Genomic DNA, 19,767 nt, shown 5'->3' with positions numbered 1-19,767 from the left:
CAAACTTTAGAACAGCAATTGTAGACTTTTGAATAATAGTGTAAGTAAGCAGAAGCTCTCTTAAAATGTAGCAGCCAACTAACCTTCATCAATTGTATGTTTTTTTTCTGTCTAGGAGGAGTTAAAAAAGCTCTACAGCCAACTAGAGATCTATAAGCGGAAGAAGATGCTAGCCAATAACCCTCATCTCCAAAAAAAACGCAGTTCCAAAAAAGGCATTGGACGTTCTCTCATGCGGCGCATCACAGAAATACCAGAAACAGTGAGCCGTCAGTATAGTCGCGAGGACAGGGATGGAAGTGAACATGGCAGCAATCGCAGTACCCTACGGAGAAACCCATTTGAGCCTTCTCATGGCGGGAAGTCCAGAGAGGAATCTCTGAAGAACAGGATGTTCTCTCTGAAGAGGTCCCACAGTTATGACCATTCGCACGATCAGGGTCAAAATGCAAATGGGGGTCCCGCAGACAAATTGGAGAACTCAACCACAGAGTTGTCTTTGCTGGGCACCTTGATGGGCAGAAGGTCTGCAAAGAAAAATCCTGAGATGCCAAAGGTGGAGCCTGCTGAATCTGCGGAGTCAGTACCACTGGTGTGCAAGTCTGTTAGTGCACACAACTTAGCGGCAGACAAGAAGCCTGTGCATCTCCGGACCTCAATGCTACAGAAGTCTTTAAGTGTTATCGCCAGCGCCAGGGAGAGAACATTGGGGCTTGCAGGAAAGACACACAGTGTTGAGGATGCCAGCAAAAAAGGCCTCAAGTCCCGAGACACCAGAATGCTTTCAGAGGTAGATGAATCACCTGAATGCTTTCCAAAGATGATCATCAGCCAGTCTGTTGAGTACACCAAGACCCCAAGCAAAATGGGCATCATGAAGCAACAAGTAAGCGGCAGTCAACCTTCCATTTGCTCTGAGCCAGGGAGGAGCAAGGACCTGTATGACCTTTCTGAAGTTTGCCCTTGGGAAATGGAAGATTTGCCCACTCCATCTGAGGGGAAGGCCCAAAAACACGTTTCAATTGCACCCAGTGAAACCACCACAATCCACGGGAGCAGCTACAAAAGTGGACGGTCTCAGCACAAACAAAAGACGGCAATCCAGTCTCCATCAAACCGGCGCCGCTCTAGAGACAAGGGTAGCACAAGGGAGGATGAGAGCGACAAGCATGAGGGAAGAAAGCCCAAATCACCCCTTAAACTGACTGCCCACAAAGGAGATATTTGTCCTTGGGAATTTGAGGATCCATCTTCCAAGGGACTGGAGTCTGAGATAACCAGTCGCAAGAAAAGTGTTACCCCTACAGATGGAAATCCCAAGATGATCCTCTCTGACATCTCCAAGTCAACTGGAAGTCTTCTGCAGCCTCCAGCATTCATGGTTGAGATTTGCCCTTGGGACTATGATCAACCTCCCTCCCCTAACCAGGAGAAGACCTCCAGCCCCACACACCATTCAAAGAGAAGGGACTCTAACACGAAGAGAAAAGGTTCCTGCTCGTCAAAGGTGAAAGGGAAGGATAAGGAGGACGATAAACAAAGATCTAAAAGCAAGGAGAGGAGAAGCTCTTCAAGCAAACCTTCAGAGAAACGTCGCATCAGTCAAACATCAGATAGCAGCCAGGCTACCACGACAGTGTCTGGTAGGAGGAGGAGCTCGACAAGGGAGGTTGGGATCACTGACAGTAAACGTGCTGAAGCATGCCCTAGGGAAACGGAGTGCGTGCCAAGTGTCACCTCAAGGGACAAGTACTCCTCAGCTAGGGACAACCACACGGCATCTCAAACAACAACAACAACAGCAGCTGCCGGCGCCAGTAAACTCAACATGGCTGAGGTGTGCCCGTGGGATTTCAGTGCATGACACTTTTGCACAAATTAACCTTTTTGAAAAGAGCTGTTGAATTTTACTTTCAGCATAAAGCTCTCCAGACTGGGTTTCTGAGGCAACTGAGGGTGACGCAGACGTTACATTTGAGGATTGCCTTATGTTACCTCTCGTTTGGTTACGGTTTTTAAAGCAGAGCGCTATTCATCCAAAAATGCAAAACAAACTGCTGAAATATTTTTGTGTTGTTTTTTAGGATCATGATGCATCCTGAAGACTGAAAACCACAACCTAATTCACTGGTACTTTGTTTACATGCACTTTAAGAAATATGAAGGGAAAGCGTCTTGACAGAATGGTCCAAGGTTTAGGGCAATAACCAATACCTTGAGTTTTGGACTTGTAGATTATTATTATACTCTAAAAACTGAAACATGAGTTGGTTTTTAAAAATGGCTGCTGCATGAGCTGATAAGGCCAACATACCTGCTACCCTTCCTTCAGTTTTGTAGTGAAACAAGTTGAAGGGTCACCAATTTGTTGTTCTAATTTCACAGAGTGCACTTTTGAATGTAGTGCTCCTGCCATACCAATTTTTTTGTACCTGTTCCACCTGCTAACTAGGTCTCCCCCTCACATGATGCTACCAAATTGGTAGGGTGAAGATTAGCACATGCTTCTTCCGAGATCAAAGAGCCATTAGTTGCGGCTACCTGCCAGTAGTGCAACGTCATTGCACAGCTTTTTCGCACCTGGAAGAGAACGCTAACTGCCAATTCTGTTATCTTAGCTAATAGACAACCATGTTGGCTAGCATTATTGAATTATCGGGAGGAGGGAGAGGCAAATCCATCCTACCCGGTCTTGGACCCCCAGATGGCTGTGGCATCGCCAGGGACCGAAGGTGTAGTCTCCGGATGACAAGACCACGATTAGAAGGTTGAGCCATTCAAGAGCGTCCTCAAAATTCGTTGCGACTAAACTGGAGTTTCACTTAAATTAAGCCAAGTTTAATACTTTCTTTGTAGTATTTTACAGTTTTATTATAAATACTGTTTTTGTGTGGTAGCAACTGTCACAATCTGGTGAGCGTATCTGTCCTAACAATTAAAATACAGAAGTTACTTTCTGGTAAATGTCCACAGTTGATTTTCCCACGATAGTTTTTGATTATTGCCATACTCAACAATTGTTCCACTCAATAGAAAAATGCATGAATGAAGATGAAATCGTGTAAAATATTTCTCCCGTTCTGAATCTACAGAGGCCAATTAGGACAAAGACGATTCGGCGGGAGAGCACAATACGTTTGTTTGGGAATTGCATGAATGAGCTAATTGTTGCGTTATTGTTAATGCAGTATTGGTTTACCTTAGTCAGCACTGTCTACTCCAATATGGTGGTGTGGTGATTTTGCATCAGTATGAGCTACTGTAATAACACTTAACAATGTCACCCAGCTGGGTATTAATGATCGCTGTATCCTATCAAATAATGTTACAGTGGCTTCTGCATGACATTAAATTAGTAGGCCTTGTCTTTCACAGCACAGTCCCTGATCATTTGGACTCTTAACTCACTGTATTACGCTGTTTGTAAATGGTTGATAGTAAGCTGATGCATCCAGCCTGGAACATTTCTACTGTAAATTCAAAGTGTGCTCTTCTGTGATAGCATGTACATAAAACACATCCAACCTGCAATAAACATTTCATGTTCCGATTTTAATCATGAGCCTTATGACACCATCACCTGAATACACCTCTCCACAGCAAATGGGCCTGTTGTCGGTTTAGAGCAATGAGTGGCTTCAAAATGCAAAAATTTAAATGCACTTACATTATTTTCCACTCTACTGCATGAATATTTAAATATAAATGGGGGGAAAATAATGACATTCAGCGAGAAATATCCTCCGGTGGAGTCTTCGGTTTCAGAGGGAATGGAAATGTATAATTGCAAATCGTCAGATATGAAAATGCACCCATTTCCTGGTCGCATTTCCTTGAGGTAGCATGTACAGTAAGAACAGCAGTGGCCCTATAACAGAACCTTGTGTAACTCCAGAGGAAACACAAAGTCGGAAGGAATAATATACATTGGTTACACTTTGATATTATTTTTATTTTTATTGCTATTCATTCATATTAATTTACATTCAGTTGTACTGCCAAAGTTTGAGGTTGGACATCTAAATCTGCAGGAAGGACTTTTAACAAATGAACCACGTTTGGATATTCAGGTCTAATTTGACTTTTAACATGGTCAGAATGGTGGATCAATGGAGTGAATCATTATGATAGCACATGGCACATTACGGACATTCATTAAAGCTCAGGGAAATGTAACTGCAACACACACGGGAAAAATTAGAGCACTGCGGGCTGAATGTAATGAAGTTAGCTTGACTACTTAGTCAGAAACGTATTGATCGCTGTACATAACGAGCCTGCAGGTGCACTTAGAGAGGCCTTTTTTCTCCGATGTCCAATTGAGGGGAAATAAATGTCCAATTGAGGAGAAATAAATCAGGAAAATGGATAGTGTGTAATCAAAGCATGTTTTAAATCGTTCCTGTTGCCGTTAAGGGTTCGGTAATGAGAAGACGCTACATTGGCAGGACAACAGAAGGTGAGAATGTTGATGAGACCATTCAGTAAAGCAATGCTCGAAGAAAGGGTTAGAAATCCTGGCGCTCACTGCATTAAAAGGCCCAGAGAGCGTTTGGAAAGAGGTTTACTGCAAAGCTGCAGGCCTCCGGGTGTGTTATCCCTCCACAAATTCACACACAGCCAGAGTTCATTAAAGGCTACTTTAATGAGCAGCCAGAGTGTTGCTATTTTTGTCCGTCATCCTTTTTAGAATTGCTGTGACAATTTGCTGTTATGGCTTCCGGGATGGAAACGTAATAGAGGAGACCTCGTTTTCGATTCAGAGTCTAAATGGGTTAGGACTCAATTGCTATTGAAGCCTACAAACACAAAATTGTGTCTAAAATTGTTTTGAGAGTGGGTTTCTTCTCCGTTGATTTCTCTCCACTTTGTGCTTTAGCAAACTGAACAGTTTCTCCACAGAATAAAAAAAAACCTTCCTTTATTCACACTCCCAATTTGGACATATGGTCTTAGAAAAAGTGTATAATTTATTTATAACATTTTCACAATGTGGAGCTTCTTTAAACTTTAAAAAGCTTCATCTCATTTACAAAAATGGTTCTTTAAAGCCCCGGGGGGGGAACCTAAAACCATGTTTTCTTTCTAATTTGGTTAGAGGAGCACTATACAATTCTCCAGAATGATTTGAACTCAACAGCGGAACAAATGCATTCGTCAGTGCTCCTTCAAAAGCTCCACCCCCAAATTCATGGACACACATTGCAGAGATGATCAACGCTTTTTTTATCTTTGTGGCCATAAAATCCCCCAAAAACGACGTACAGACAAATGCCACGCAACATTAGAGCAAACGGTGATAGAGCAAGTAAACATTAGCCAAGTTGTGGTTTAGCAAACTGTCTCTACAACTGCTGCTGCAAAGCTAACCAATTGCTATCACAAACATTAGCAAACGGGACAAAACAATACTGACATATTGATTTTGTGAAACACAAAACTGAGATAATGCTGCCCACCTGTCCAGCATGAGCGACCTCCTCATCCCTTTTCATGCTTTACAACTCTCGATGAAGCTTGTGAGCTTCTTTTTTGTCAGTTTCTTGTTCAAATTTTCCCGATCCACCTTAAAAGATGCAGCAGGTAAGTTACATTCAGGTAACTCAGCTTCTTGTTTGAATTTTCCCATTCCACCTTAAACGGTGAAACAGATAAGACTACACACTAGGGCCTTAGCTTCTTGTTCAAAGTTTCCCGTTCCACCTTAAAAGAAGCAGCAGTTAAGACTACATTCTAGCACCTCAGCTTCTATACAGAAAAGGTTCTCTGGTAGAACCGCCAATTCTCCAACACTAGAGGGCGCTCCCGAGTGAGTCCAAAAATGGGCTGATATGGAGCATTTAAGCATTTAGATTAAAAATGCTTAAACATTTTTAATGTAAAAGAGTTCATTCATTTCCTGGTTAGCATAAAACATTTTAACACCGCGGTTATGTTTTTAAGAGCTTTTAAACTCGAGTTGTAGGAGTTTAAAACGGCGTTTCATGCGTGTCCATGACGTCAGAGAGCGCGAACAGCCAATGAGCTGCTCCGCTCGCCCATCAATCATCCCGCTCTAGCAGTAAAGCCCGCCCCCTGCTGCCCCAAACCCGTTTGTTGTGGGGAAAAAAGGAAACATATTGGTGAGATTTCTTGGCTTTTTTAGTGAAATCCATCCCTCTACTTTCTAAAATGAAAGGAAAGTTCTGGGCGAGCGATTAGAAGCTATTTTAACGTTTCGTTTTTAGCCGTTGAGCTCAATTCACTCCCATTCACTGGGGACTCGCTCACGGGCGCCCTCTGCTGCGCTGTTTTTGTTAGAACGGGAGGAATGGGGCGTGGCCAGGCTCCTCAAACACCGGCTCTGGTGCAGACTGCTGGTCACCATAGCAACAACAACCACTTCGACCTAGCTAGCTAGTAGCTAAAGAAAAGGCAAAGAGAAAATTTTAAGATGAACATCTATAATTCGTATATAAACACTTATTTGCTTTTATAACCACTCCAGTTGGTTTTAATGATGCATATAATCTGCAACGAGAAACCAAAAAGTCGCGAAGTTGACGAACTGTCCCGTTCCACCTTAAATGGCGCGTCAGTTAACCTACATCCCAGCGCCGCAGCCACGATTTAAGGTGGAACGGGAAAATTCGAACAACAGGTAACAAAATATTCCACTTTTGAAGAAGTTTCCCGACTGTAGCTGAGCCAAAGCGCGTTCGTTGACATATTTTAAGCCTGTAGCTGTACATTAGCACATGTTTGAGACATATTTACAGCCAAAACGGTAAAATGGACATTATATGTTGTGGCTTTCAAGGTGGTTTGGTTTTTGTTGAAAGCACGAAACGGCTTTTCTTAACTTTTGGGTTGCAACTCCTGGTCTAAGCGGTGTTTTTAAGCTGACTTAGTGTGTTCCTCTTGCTTTTTTACTCAAAATTTGCTGGATGTTCAGTATAGTGTGAAAGAAGTGTGAGCGGTATGTATAAGAAACAGTCGGGCTGACTGCCTGAACCTACAGCAGGGCAATGATACGGCAGCCAGCAGCTCGTTTTGGGTTGGCTGGCGTCGTTATATACGCGTCTCTGGCTGAGCCAGGAAGGTGGTGTTGGATCTGAAGCAGCTTCTGAAAGCTCCCTTTGCGAGCTCTTCTCTTCAGGCTGATAAAACAATGTGAAAAGCAATGGAAGCAGACAAGGCCAGCTGTGCGCTCAGCCGCCATTCCCAACCCCACACCGCCAGTCACCTTATAGGCACCGGCGCAAGCGGTGCAACAGTGCCCCCTTGTGGTCAGACAAAGCACTGGCAGGAGAGCGCTAGGGCACTTTAGGTGCAGTCACTATGCAGGAGTATACAAAAGCTCGTCGAAGTGAACATGTCCTGTACAGAGGCCTAACATTCTGACCACCTCCTTGTTTCTACACTCACTGCCCAGTTTATCAGCTCCACTTACTGTATAGCTGCACTCTGTAGTTCTACAGTTACAGACTGTAGTCCATCTGTTTCTCTGATACTCTGTTACCCTGTTCTTCAGTGGTCAGGACCCCCATGGACCCCCACAGAGCAGGTACTATTTGGGCGGTGGATCATTCTCAGCACTGCAGTAACACTGACTGTGTTAGCGTGTGTTGCGCCGGTACGAGTGGATCAGACACAGCCATGCTGCTGGAGTTTTTAAACACTCACTGTCCACTCCTACCTTGTCAGTCCACCCTGTAGGTGTAAAGTCAGCAGAGCTGATAAATTAAACAATGAGCATAGAAACAAGGAGGTGGTCGTAACGTTCTGCTTGATCGGTGTATGCTTATTTTTTTGTGTTCTTCAAGGGTTCTTTACAGAACCATGAAAACTCAAACCCTTAGCATAATTAAAGGGCTCTGCATCGTGAACGGGTTCTTCAGAATGCAACATTTGGTTCTACAGAGAATCTTTTAGAAAAGGGTTCTGCTATTGTTATGGTGTCAAATCTGCGACAATAGAAGAACCCTATAGAACCATATTTAACACATTCTGCATCAACGTGAACTATTTCACCGTCCAAAGAGCCACTTAGTCATGCAAAGGGTTCTTTGAATATTCATGGTATGCATAATAGGGCCGCCTTTAACGTGACGCTGTTATATCAATGAGTAAAACTGCTGAGGGCAAGGCCACATATGACACCTGCCATGGCCTGTTTATGGCATGATAATGACAGTGTTATGTAGCAGAGTAAGCAGCGTTGGCGAATAAAGCGAATAAAGTGTAAGTAACACAAAAAACGGAATTCCAAGAGGAGCAGAAGGAAGGACGGATGCTCACACTGCAAAACCAATTCTTTATTCTTTTTTTTTTTGCCAAATTTTCGTCCCACTCTAGCCTATTCCCACCATCTCTGTAGGGATACTGCAGGAACTCAAAGCCTGCCGTTACATCTTTTCAAATTATTTCTCAAAACGCAGCATCACCGCACGTTCAGAGGAGAACTGGCTGTGACAAAGCGGACACACTAGCTGGACCAGCAAAGAGACGGACCCTGGCATCCCTCGCAGCCAATCCCGGTCATAGCCTGGACCCTTTGCGACGTAGGGCGCACGGCACAGCTGCGCTTCAAACCCAGATTCCTTCAGGTAAACAAACGCAAACCGATCCTGCTGGAGCCGTCGTACACACAGACATATATATCTATCTTTATAAATAAAAAAAGAACAACTTCTCCGCACTTTTAAAAATCTCCCAACACATTATTGCTGACAAACCTCCAAAAATATATTCTTGGTTAATAAAAAAATGCATTGTTATAGAAACATTCAGAGGAGAAACGGATATTTAAAAAAAAAAAACAAGTTAAAAATTTCCCAAAACACTACAGCGGAGCCGGAAAAGAGCTCTTCGGATTTGGACACTTGTCATCGTCGTCGTCGTCTGCGCTACATTCACCTTCAGCCAGTTCATCTGGGTCATCTGAGACCAAAGCTCATCCGTAGGATTATCGTTTCTCAGCTGCTCTCCTGTCAGTAGATTATACCTTTAACTCTAACCAAGAAATTAGTGATCGGACCTCTAGTGGGAGGAACAGGCCTGCTTCTCTATTAATGAGGGTGAACATCCATTCAAGTATGCTACCTCTATACAAATGCTGGGGCTTGAAGAGATAGTCCGGAATAAACTTGGATAAACACAGCTTTCCCCTTTCCCCGTTTGGTGTCTGAGATCTGCTTTGGAGACACGAGACTAATGTAGGTAAGAAGTAATGGAAGCTTATGTACACCAGCGAACGCTGTGCGTAACTAGACGCCTGACTGGAATCAGCCAACACTGGAATCCATCTGCCAAGCTGACGGTAAAACCAGAACTGGCCATTAAACTGAGCGCCGCACTGACGCCGTATGGATATCGCTCCTGTACCGACACCACGAAGCAATTTGTGATGCACACGCAGACCAGTAGATGGATCTTGACTGAAACAGGCAACGCGGCAGCCGTGTGGGATCGAGTTGACGTTTGAGACAAGAAGTCAATAAAACGCTCAGCGCGAAAGCTGTACAGCCAGTATGGTGAGGGGAGCCCCATCAGCAAGGATTTCAATATATATCATTTAATTAAGCCCAATTACGATAAACCACGTCAAAGAACACAGCGACTTGTCACAGCCCTGAAAAAGTTATCTACGCAGACGACGGCAGTCCGTCACGGATCGCATCGGAAGAAAACCTCGTATCTCCAAAATGGTAAAAAACTCCTTTCCTCTTAATGCAAGTCAATGGAACCAATCATTTTGGGTCGTTTCCATCATGAAATTTACACACAATATAAAGAGCAACAGATATTTTCAAATGATTTCACAAAATGAAAAATGTCAAAAATGGAGATACGAGGTTTTCTTCTGAGAGTAGCGATATGCTCATTATATAATATAAATATAGGGAAGGGAAAAAGTGGCTGATTGGTGCATCCCTAGTGCAAACTGCACGCCTACATCATCACACTCACCTCAAACTGTGTACAGCTGTTCAGTTGATAGACGGGTTTATGTAGTTTCTGACACTGATATCTATAAATAAAGACAAAACTCTGACAGCTGATATTTTATAATTGTGTTTTGGGAAATGTGATCTTTGTCAGCCCAGTGAAGCCTGAATTTAGGCGGTTCATTTTTACATATGTCTTACATAAATAAGCTTCCTTTACTTAGCTTCATTTGCCTTGCAGCTCCAGTGCCAACCTAACGAAGCACCTTCAGACCTTTCAGGTACAGGAGAAAACCGTGTAAACCAGATTTTCACCAAACTACCGCTCTAAAATCTACTCTTTCCCAACCTAACCGTAAAATGATCCCTGGTCATGTTTCCAAGTTCAGAAAGCGAAACGTTCCAGGCGCCTCTGCACCCGTACAGCCGCACAGTCACATGATATCGACGAAGAACTCCCCGTTGGCGGTGCTGCAGGAGCGGCGGGAGCTGGTGAGCTCTGAGGGGACGTGGGCGAGGTGGCGTCCCGAGGGCGACCCCGGTGCACCTCGAGCCACTCCGTGCATGAGGCTATAGGTGTGTGAGCGGGAGCTCCGCATGCTGCCTTCGCTAGGGGGCGCCGCTGAGCGCTCGCTGGCTGCTCGCTCTCGGCGGAAGTCGAACTCTGGTGCGTCCCCAGTCTCGTTCGCCCCGGCCAGCCTGAAGTCCACCGGTCCCGCCCTCCCCTCCATCCGGCTCCAGCTGCAGTTCGAACCACTGCTCCCTGACGCAACACAAAACATACAGGTTTGGGTTTTTCAATATGCATCGACATGGAATTTGTGGGCCACAAAAGGATAAATAATGATCCCCAACACTGCAAATCAGTGACAATAGATGTAAACATTTAGATTATTTTATGCAAATATTACCAGACAAAACATTTACAGTAACATGAATGCAATATTATGAGCCTTGCTTAAAAAAATAGGTGTGGTGGTGTTATCCACTAGGCTATCCATTCAAATAGCACAGTTGCAAACTATTCTTTGAAATAAACAAAAGTAGGCAGTTAACTTGAGCCTTACTTCGTATTTCCATCATTAAATGATGTACTGGCTGCCAGTATTGTGCACCCATAATGGTAAAGGCTTACTAACCACCACCATCACTTTGACCTTCTGGAAGTCATCTTGAAAGAATGAGTTATGTAACAACAGCACTTTTCACATGTACCACTACCAACATACACTACACGGCTCAAAGTATGTAGACAAAGTGTGTTTAATATATCAAAGTTGGGGAAATTTGGAATATGTTCTCTACTTCTAGAAGTAACTTGATCACATACACAGCTCTTTTAGGTAATACACTGCTTCGTTCCCCATATATGCATTCATAATAGCTTCTTTTCTTTCACAATGATGCACCAAAGAGCTCTGAGTGCTAAGAGCTCCCTCTTGTGGAGAATATGAATGTCCTAAACCTTTCCAGCTATACAGCAGTTAATACAATCTACATTATTTTCCATGAAGAAATCATGATCATTGTTCTGAGCACTGATTGCTAAGAAACATCTGCTTTCCAGCTAACCGAGGATGTTTATACCATAACAGCAGAACAATTTAAACTGGCATTAGCCAGAAACAAACAGAACGGGCTGTGAAATGCGTCACAAACTGGCTGGAACAGGACGACATTCAGGACACTCAGGCCAGCACCGAAGCACAGAGCTCAACCTGAGAAGGCAACTTTATGGCTTTATCTGTGACAGCACAGTTAGGCTGGTTTTGTATTGGACATCTCGGATATTTTTATGAGCAATGAAATAAATTTGTATTCCCGATGAAAACCTTTTTTGAAATAACCAAAAACACATTTTCTATTTCACGTCAATAAACAGTGGCTTCCCATAAGCCTACTACAAATCCAAGTTAAGTGAAGGCGCTTACTTTACTCTGAATGACTTGACACGATTGAGCTGAGTACATGGGAAATGTGTTATGTAATGTTCAGATGGTGCCTTAATGACTAAACTGTTGATAAGCTGCCTCTTAAACAGGTTCAGGGAAGTTTAATGACAAACGTTTTTAACTACATCTGGCTGTTTGTTCCGTCTTTCAGGAGAGAGAGAAAAAGTAGGTTTGATCATTTCAGCATCCAATGTATATCCAATATATCCAAGTCCAATATAAAACCAACTTTATCATAATATACATGATCCAAAAGGATGTCACTTTTTGGATGTAAAAACTGCCCATATTAAAGCATATCTGATGTAAGATTTCCTCGCTTTTATTTATTTTGCAGAACCGCATTACTACCTTCAGGTACTGTACTTGCAGCTGTGATGTTAGTCAAGATAACACTGGCTATCGTATTCTACTGTTTTAATACAGCTCATATTATATTTGCCCTTTTAGCTTAAGACGAGACTAAACTTACACAGGATGATGATCACCTGAGTCAAGTCAAGTGACTTATTAGTCCCACAACCGGGGAAATTCCACCTCTGCATTTAACCCATCCATGCAGTGAAACACCACATACACACTAGTGAACACACACACACTAGGGGGCAGTGAGCACACTTGCCCGGAGCGGTGGGCAGCCCTATCCGCAGCGCCCAGGGAGCAGTTGGGGGTTAGGTGTCTTGCTCAAGGACACTTCATTCATGTCCTGTTGGCTCAGGGGATCAAACCGGTGACCTTCTGGTCACAAGGCTGGTTCCCCAACCTCCAGCCCACGACTGCCCCAATCGCCTGAGAGCGTCAAAGCACAAATAAACAGGACGTCCTACCTTCGCTGTGCTGGCTGCCAGGACTGCCTCCTCCTGCCTCTGAATACGCCTGTGGTCCATCCTGCAGTGAGTGAGGAGCAGGGTACTGGTAGGGGAAGCTGGGCCACGGAGCCTCGGCCGGTTGGAGCAGAGGAGCGAGAGTGTCCTGATCAGAAGCCCCGCTGGAGCCATCCTGGTCATGCAGGGAGAGGTGGGCCATGTCTGAAACACAGGACAGCAGGAGGGGCTTCTTTTAATATTTGTTTGTGTGTGTGTTCACACGTCATCAGAACAGAAATCTCCAGACTTTCTAGGAAAAACAAATGAGAAACATTAAAGCTGGTCTATTTGAGAATTGGGACTAATAAAGGACTCTTATCTCATCTCCTTAGAGATTTCTGAACAACTCAACATGGTTGGAGGCAAGTTTGCTTCAAGTGATGATTAGATCTTCCAGTCAGCATCTTGCTAATTGGTGGGTATGAGCTTTCATTACTACACAGCTCCACCACTCCAAAACTACAAAAGCAAGTGAGGGACTCACTGCCAGAGAGGTCTCCGAACACGTAGTAGCACTGCTCGGAGAAGGTGATTTTGTTGACAGTGTGGCGGATGAAGCCGGCCTTCAGGAGGTTGCTGGCATATTTACGTGCTTCCCGCCGATCTGCAAAGCCCTCCATATGGTGGAAGAGCCAGTCCACCACATCTGACCCTGAGTGGACAAAACAGATAAACCAATTCAAACCATTCATTAAAAATAAAGGCAAATCCGCAAAATCCTTTGTCCACATGAAGCACGCCCCTCGAAAAGTGATGAATCCACATTTATAGCATAACATTATTCTAGAAGAATTTTATATGAAAACATCAGGTGTGTTCAGAATGATAAAGCTCTAGGTGACCCCATAACACAAGCAAGTTGTAATAAAATTAATATGCAGAATTATATTTTCATAAAATAATCATTCATTGAAAAGTGGTGATTCAAGCTCATAAGACATCTCTACAAATCGATAAATCTCTAAATATATCATTAAACTATACTGATCATCTAAAAACTGCTGAATAAAACATCCTTCGCATGTTTCGTTTATGATTTTCCATCTACAGTGAAATCATTACTGATTAAAATAAAGATTCCAATCTTTCGAACATTTAAAAATCACCCCCAGAGTAAACGGCAGTGGACTGGTTTTACCAATGAAGGCGTTGGCTATGGTGATTTTCAGCCACATCCTGTCTCGAACCTCCAGCCCCGAGTCAGGACAAGCCATTGCCTTGGCTACTGTCGCCATGTCGCTGTGTACAGACAGGTGGTAGTCGTCAAAACCTGAGTAGGAAAAACGAGAAGTAGTTCATTTGACAACGGAAATGAAAAGTTCAAAGCAAAACTGGAAAATTTGCTCGGGGAGCTCATGGAAGTTTTTCCCCATGCAAGAAAGTGAAGCCAGAAACGTTCTGAACCCATGAGCCTCACTTAAATCTACCAGTCATGCAAAAAAAGAAGGGAAGTCAGGAATTTAAGTAGAAAACATGAAAATGAAAAAGTTTCAAAATGCGACACCAAAAGTGAACCAAAGCAGCTACAGATCTAAAATACGTCAGCCTAGTTTTAAACGGGTAAGAAAAAGCCAAAATCCCAGCCTCTAATGCTGACTCCTTGACAAAACCTCCTTAAGCATCTTCCACACTGAGTCTCAGTCTCGACAGTAAATAATCTCTGCCCCTTACGTTCAGTCTCAGGGATGGAGCTGGAGATGGAGGAGCTGGTGGAGGTCACTGTGCTCATGGAGGGGCTCATGCCGTACGGGGGATAGATGCCCGTCATTGCTGCGGTGTGGGACACCCAGGCTGCAGGGTCGATCGGTCGGATGGGTTCACCTGAAAGAGAAGGAATTTTCAGAATGTCCCAATCTACGCTCTTTAAAAAAAGGAAGGCTCTTTAAGGGTTCTTCAGTAAAGAAAAAGGTTCTATAAAGAACCATGAACACTCCAAGATCCCTTTGCATGATTACTAACTTCACAGGCTTTGAATTAAAGGACTCGTCACATTATTCGCCGTAAAACTAATAAATAAAAGATTAAATAACGTGTCACTTGAATGTCTTGCACACTTCGGCCCAGGCTACGTTCTCCCGAAATCCTTCGGAATCTTCACATAATGAACATTCATATCAGCCAACGTAAGTCGTCTTGTAATTAAAGTGCACACTCACTCCTGGGCAGAGCGAAACAGCTGTTGGGGTTCGGATCCCAGCACTTGGCAACCGTCAGAGAGACAGGTCTGCAAAAACGCGCGCACACACACACACACACACACACACACACACACACACACACACACACACACACACACACACACACACATTTCAGCATCCAATAGGAAAGACAAAATAAAAACGGGATGAGCATCTATACAGCATGCGATTACCCTCTGAAATAACGCCGAGTGTGACTCACCCGGGCTTGTGCACGATGTCCCTCAGCACTCGGACTGCATCGTCATTGCACATGTTCTCAAAGTTAATATCATTTACCTGCAAAAGGAAGATCAGCACTACAGTGAAGATTCTTGTAATCACATCGCATTTACTGACTTAAGAATCGCGCTACTGTAGACCGTCCATACAGTAACACATGTAGGATGCGGCCCCCCCAGTGGGCGATGGTGGTACTGCTAGGGGGTCCACCATCAGTTTTCATTTTTTTAAACACAAAAATGTTTTCAATGATAGACATTTCACCTAATTAAATTTTAATAATGACATATTTTTGATATATATTCAAAAATAAAACACATCAAGCTCACTGATTAGGCAAAATGCTTTATATATTTTTAGTGCAAGTGAAAGTAAAATGTGTCACTGAGGCTGGGTGGCCTACAAGTGCTCTACAAGTGAGGTGGCCACTGTGTCTCTGAGAAGACCAAACAAAGCAGAACGAAGAGAACAGCAGTGAGCAGCACGCTCAGAAGTCCTTTCAAAAGGAGCTTTGATATCCAACAATTCACACCATAACATGGAGACTGAACAGGCCAATAGGTATCTAAACCCGTCAAACTGGGCCAACTGAGCCAGCTTTTCTATGGAAGCTTTCAAGGCCGTTTGTGTGGGTCGCCTGTTCCAAGAATGATCGTTAATTCAAATACCAGCACTGTGACAATGTTAACTTCCAACAATGGAACCGCAATGTTATGTTACTGCCAAGCTAACATAACTTCAATGCCACACCGATACTAAAATGCATCTTTTTAAAAATACAAGCATGGTGGAAAGTTACAGACAGGGCTTTCTAAAGCAACACAGTGTGGTTGGTTAGTGTAGTGGGTAACACCTCTGCCTTCTACACTGCAAACTGGGGTTCAATCCCAAAGCTGGGTAAACTCCCTACACTATACCAATAGGAGTCCTTGGGCAAGACTCCCAACACTACCTTTGCCTACCTGTGTAAAATGATCCAACTGTAAGTCGCTCTGGATAAGGACGTCTGCCAACTGCCGTAAATGTAAAACAGCGCACCAGAGAGAACTCTACCACTATTTTGACTATTTGCAACATTGTGTACAAAAACTCAAATAGACTAAAACAGCTATAGTAGACATTGTGACACCGGTTGCTCTCACCCTGTCTCTGTGTTACCACTGCACACCAAACAACTCTGAATAACGGTTTTCATCTCAACGATTAAACTACGCAGCAATTTTGAAATACTGGTGGAATTCCCCCTCAAGGTTAACTAAGATAATATATATATATGGGAAGATGTAAAGTAAGAATATCTAATACAGTCAAGAATATCACTTTGACCATCTTCCTAGATCTGTGCTCAAAAAGCCCAAGCCCCGCCCTCACCTGCAGCAGCATGTCTCCAGGTTCGATTCGACCATCGGCCGCCACGGCGCCGCCCTTCATGATGGAGCCGATGTAGATTCCCCCGTCGCCTCGTTCGTTGCTCTGCCCCACGATACTGATGCCCAGGAAGTTATACTTCTCTACAGTAAAATGAGGGAGAGAACGAGATGAAGTGAGGGGCAGACGCACTACAGGTAGGAATGGAGTTCATCCGTTTATTAGAAAAAGCAGATTCCTAACTTTCAGTCCGGACCGCATGTGTGTTTGTAAGCAGAAGAGCAAATAATTTACTACGATTTTAATTTGATGAGGTTGTTGTTGTGTGTGTTTAGTCTTCTGTGGAAAGAAAAAGCTTTAACTTTACATTTTTGCACATTAAAACAAGAAAACAAGTCAGAAGTGAAGACGCAGACACACAAACACAGATCAGGCGTAACATCATGACCACCTCCTCGTTTCTCCGCTCACTGTCCACTTTATCAGCTCCACTGACCGTATAGTTCCACTCTGTAGTTCTACAGTTACAGACTGTAGTCCATCTGTTTCTCTGATACTCTGTTACCCTGTTCTTCAGTGGTCAGGACCCCCATGGACCCTCACAGAGCAGGTACTGTTTGGGTGGTGTATCATTCTCAGCACTGCAGTAACACTGATGTGGTTGCGGTGTGTTGTTGTGCTGGTCTGAGTGGATCAGACACAGCAGTGCTGCTGGAGTTTTTAAACACTGTGAGTGTTACTGCAATGCTGAGAATGATCCAAGGGTCCCTGGGGGTCCTGACCACTGAAGAACAGGGTAACAGAGTATCAGAGAAACAGATGGACTACAGTCTGTAACTGTAGAACTACAAAGTGCAGCTATACAGTAAGTGGAGACAATGAGGGTAGAAACAAGGCGGTGGTCATGATGTTATGCCTGATCGGTGTATATACCCAATGTTAATTGAACTGAAATGTATTTATGTAATTACACAGTAATAATAATAATAATATAAAGCAAAACCGGGGATCTGCCTACCCTACAGTTAGCTTGTGAGATCTTACTTTACCGTTTATTAAAAACGATTAAAGACTGCACAGATATTCCAGTACATACAAAGGGAAAACTCACCCATGTTTAAAGTGACAGTGATTATATTCAGGGACATTGTGGAGTCTGTGATGCTGCTGAAAGATGAAGACTAGAGAGAAAGCAGAGCGAACACATAAGCTTGCGCACGTCTGACTGCATTACATTTCTACACTTGAGCATTTTCCTCCACTGCCTCACCCTCTCCATGTGATGAGCTTTGGGTTTCCGTCGCCGCCGGCGATGTCGTCTCATCAGGCGCGAGGAACCGCTCTGTTCCGTCACACTGCTGAAGCTGCACGACACAGAACACATCACTGCTCGCTACCGTCTCACCCTGACTGTCAAAGACTGCCATGAGTATCAGACAGCGATGGTGAAACCTCAATAAACGTCAGGACACCCTTCTCTAGGCACATCACAGATATGGATAAAGAACAACGATCGACTGCACGCATCATTAAACAAAAGATGCATCTCAAGTGCTGTGCTTAACTGGTCCTATTAAATAAGATGCAGTGATGCACACTGGGTAAAAAAATCTGTTCCACTTATCATGTTGATTAGTCTATTGAGATTTGCTATGCACTGTGCATCACAAAATAACTAAGTATAATTTAAATATTATAAATTTTTTTTTACAATTAGTGATTGTGAAATGCATAACACAGCATTTCCCTAGCAACCACCTGGAACACCACTGTAACAACCCATCAACTGTCCAGCAACAACCTACCCACCACCTGTAAAAGCAAATAAACCACGCAGCAACCGCCTAACACTTAGAGAATCGATTCAAAGATGCATTGCGATGCGGACGTGGACGATTCTGAATCGATTCACAAAAGTCAAAAATCAATAAAATATTTCAATAAAAATCAAACCACTTTGGGAGCCACAGCATTGAGTCCAATTGATCATCGTGGTTGTGTAAACGTCCTAGTATAGGGGTTTCACGCCACGTTGCACACTTCGGAGCCGAGATTCAGCGTCCGGTCTCAAAGATGAGACTGACCCCCCGCCCCCACCCCCACCCCCATACAACCAGCCCAAAACCAAAGCTATAAAATCACTAAATGAGCAGGACGGCTGTAACACGTGCTGTGTGGACATCCATTATCACAGGATCTTATTTCACTGTAACAGCGCATTTGGTCACAGATGAGCGGCAGCAGCGTCTCATGTGCCCCAAACAAGAGCAGTGAATGAGCGTCTTCCAGTTCCCTCGCCACATCACTTCCATTGATTTATTAATAAAAGGATTTGGGATGTAAATGCGTTATGGATCATTACAGACACTTTGCCTGAAAACCGCCGAGTCCTCGCACAGTGCGAAAATAGAAATCCTGTATAGAAACAAAAGCTGCATCGATAATCGCTTTACAATCGCGATGCAGCCTCTGAATCGTAATCGAATCGAAAGGTGCCTAGAGATTCCCACCCTTGCTACTAATGCCTTAGCAACCACCTGGAATGCCATGTCAACCACATAACATCATCATCATTGTCGTTGACCGCTTAATCCAGCAACTACATAACAACCGTCTAAAACAGCATAGCGACCACCTATACTATAGCAAAAGCTTAGCAACAACCCAGTAACTAGCCAGCGTAGCCCAGAAACCAACTAGCAATCCCCTAGCAACCACCGGGAACACCATGGCAACCATCTAACACACCTAGGGAATTGCATAATCTACACAATCATTCTGAATTTTCTTATATATTATATTTTTGCCACTGCCCCAAATGTTTATAATTTACTGAGATCTTTAAACATGTTCAGGGTTTTAATAACCATCACAAACTGCAGAGCTAAAACAGGAGCCGACATCCTGAAGCCTGAATTTTAGATTTCACACCGTGTCGGAAAAACGGGTCCGTTTAAGATTCCTTTACAGTCTGAGGGAATGGGGTGAACATTCTAGAATGTGAATAGAAGAACACTTAAAGACCGTGTCAATGAGGGGAAGAAAAGTTCTAGAACAGTGTGAATGAGGAAAGAAAGGTACTAGAACAGTGTGAATGAGGAAAGAAAGGTTCTAAAACAGTGTGAATGAGGAATGAGGAAAGAAAGGTTCTAAAACAGTGTGAATGAGGAATGAGGAAAGAAAGGTTCTAAAACAGTGTGAATGAGGAATGAGGAAAGAAAGGTTCTAAAAC

General features: G+C 43.6%; 2 protein-coding genes across 4 annotated transcripts in view; one reads left to right on the top strand and one right to left on the bottom strand.

Moving 5' to 3' along the window:
- Positions 1 to 3,556, top strand: part of gpr158b (G protein-coupled receptor 158b) — a 65,411-nt gene extending 61,855 nt beyond the window's left edge. For 2 of the 3 annotated variants that reach the window (XM_017703438.2, XM_017703439.2), the window contains exon 11: positions 116 to 3,556. In XM_017703438.2, coding sequence (XP_017558927.1) covers positions 116 to 1,864 — 1,749 coding nt within the window. In that variant the 3' untranslated portion in view covers positions 1,865 to 3,556. The remainder of the gene's footprint in view (positions 1 to 115) is intronic. The other variant, XM_017703440.2, reaches the window with a different exon arrangement.
- Positions 3,557 to 8,276: 4,720 nt separating this feature from the next.
- dvl3a (dishevelled segment polarity protein 3a) overlaps positions 8,277 to 19,767 on the bottom strand; it is a 29,860-nt gene continuing 18,369 nt past the window's right edge. The window contains exons 6-15 of the mRNA XM_017703437.2: positions 17,806 to 17,899; positions 17,647 to 17,716; positions 16,539 to 16,678; positions 15,148 to 15,224; positions 14,904 to 14,971; positions 14,419 to 14,568; positions 13,886 to 14,017; positions 13,232 to 13,399; positions 12,709 to 12,909; positions 8,277 to 10,692 (exon numbers count right to left, since the gene is read on the bottom strand). Of these exons, the coding sequence (XP_017558926.1) occupies positions 10,364 to 10,692; positions 12,709 to 12,909; positions 13,232 to 13,399; positions 13,886 to 14,017; positions 14,419 to 14,568; positions 14,904 to 14,971; positions 15,148 to 15,224; positions 16,539 to 16,678; positions 17,647 to 17,716; positions 17,806 to 17,899 (1,429 nt within the window). The 3' untranslated portion in view covers positions 8,277 to 10,363. The remainder of the gene's footprint in view (positions 10,693 to 12,708; positions 12,910 to 13,231; positions 13,400 to 13,885; positions 14,018 to 14,418; positions 14,569 to 14,903; positions 14,972 to 15,147; positions 15,225 to 16,538; positions 16,679 to 17,646; positions 17,717 to 17,805; positions 17,900 to 19,767) is intronic.

The sequence above is a fragment of the Pygocentrus nattereri genome, chromosome 2, assembly GCF_015220715.1.
Source record: "Pygocentrus nattereri isolate fPygNat1 chromosome 2, fPygNat1.pri, whole genome shotgun sequence".
Classification (NCBI taxonomy): domain Eukaryota; kingdom Metazoa; phylum Chordata; class Actinopteri; order Characiformes; family Serrasalmidae; genus Pygocentrus; species Pygocentrus nattereri.
Note: the sequence above shows the minus strand (reverse complement) of the source record. Positions and strands in the feature narration are given on the sequence as shown.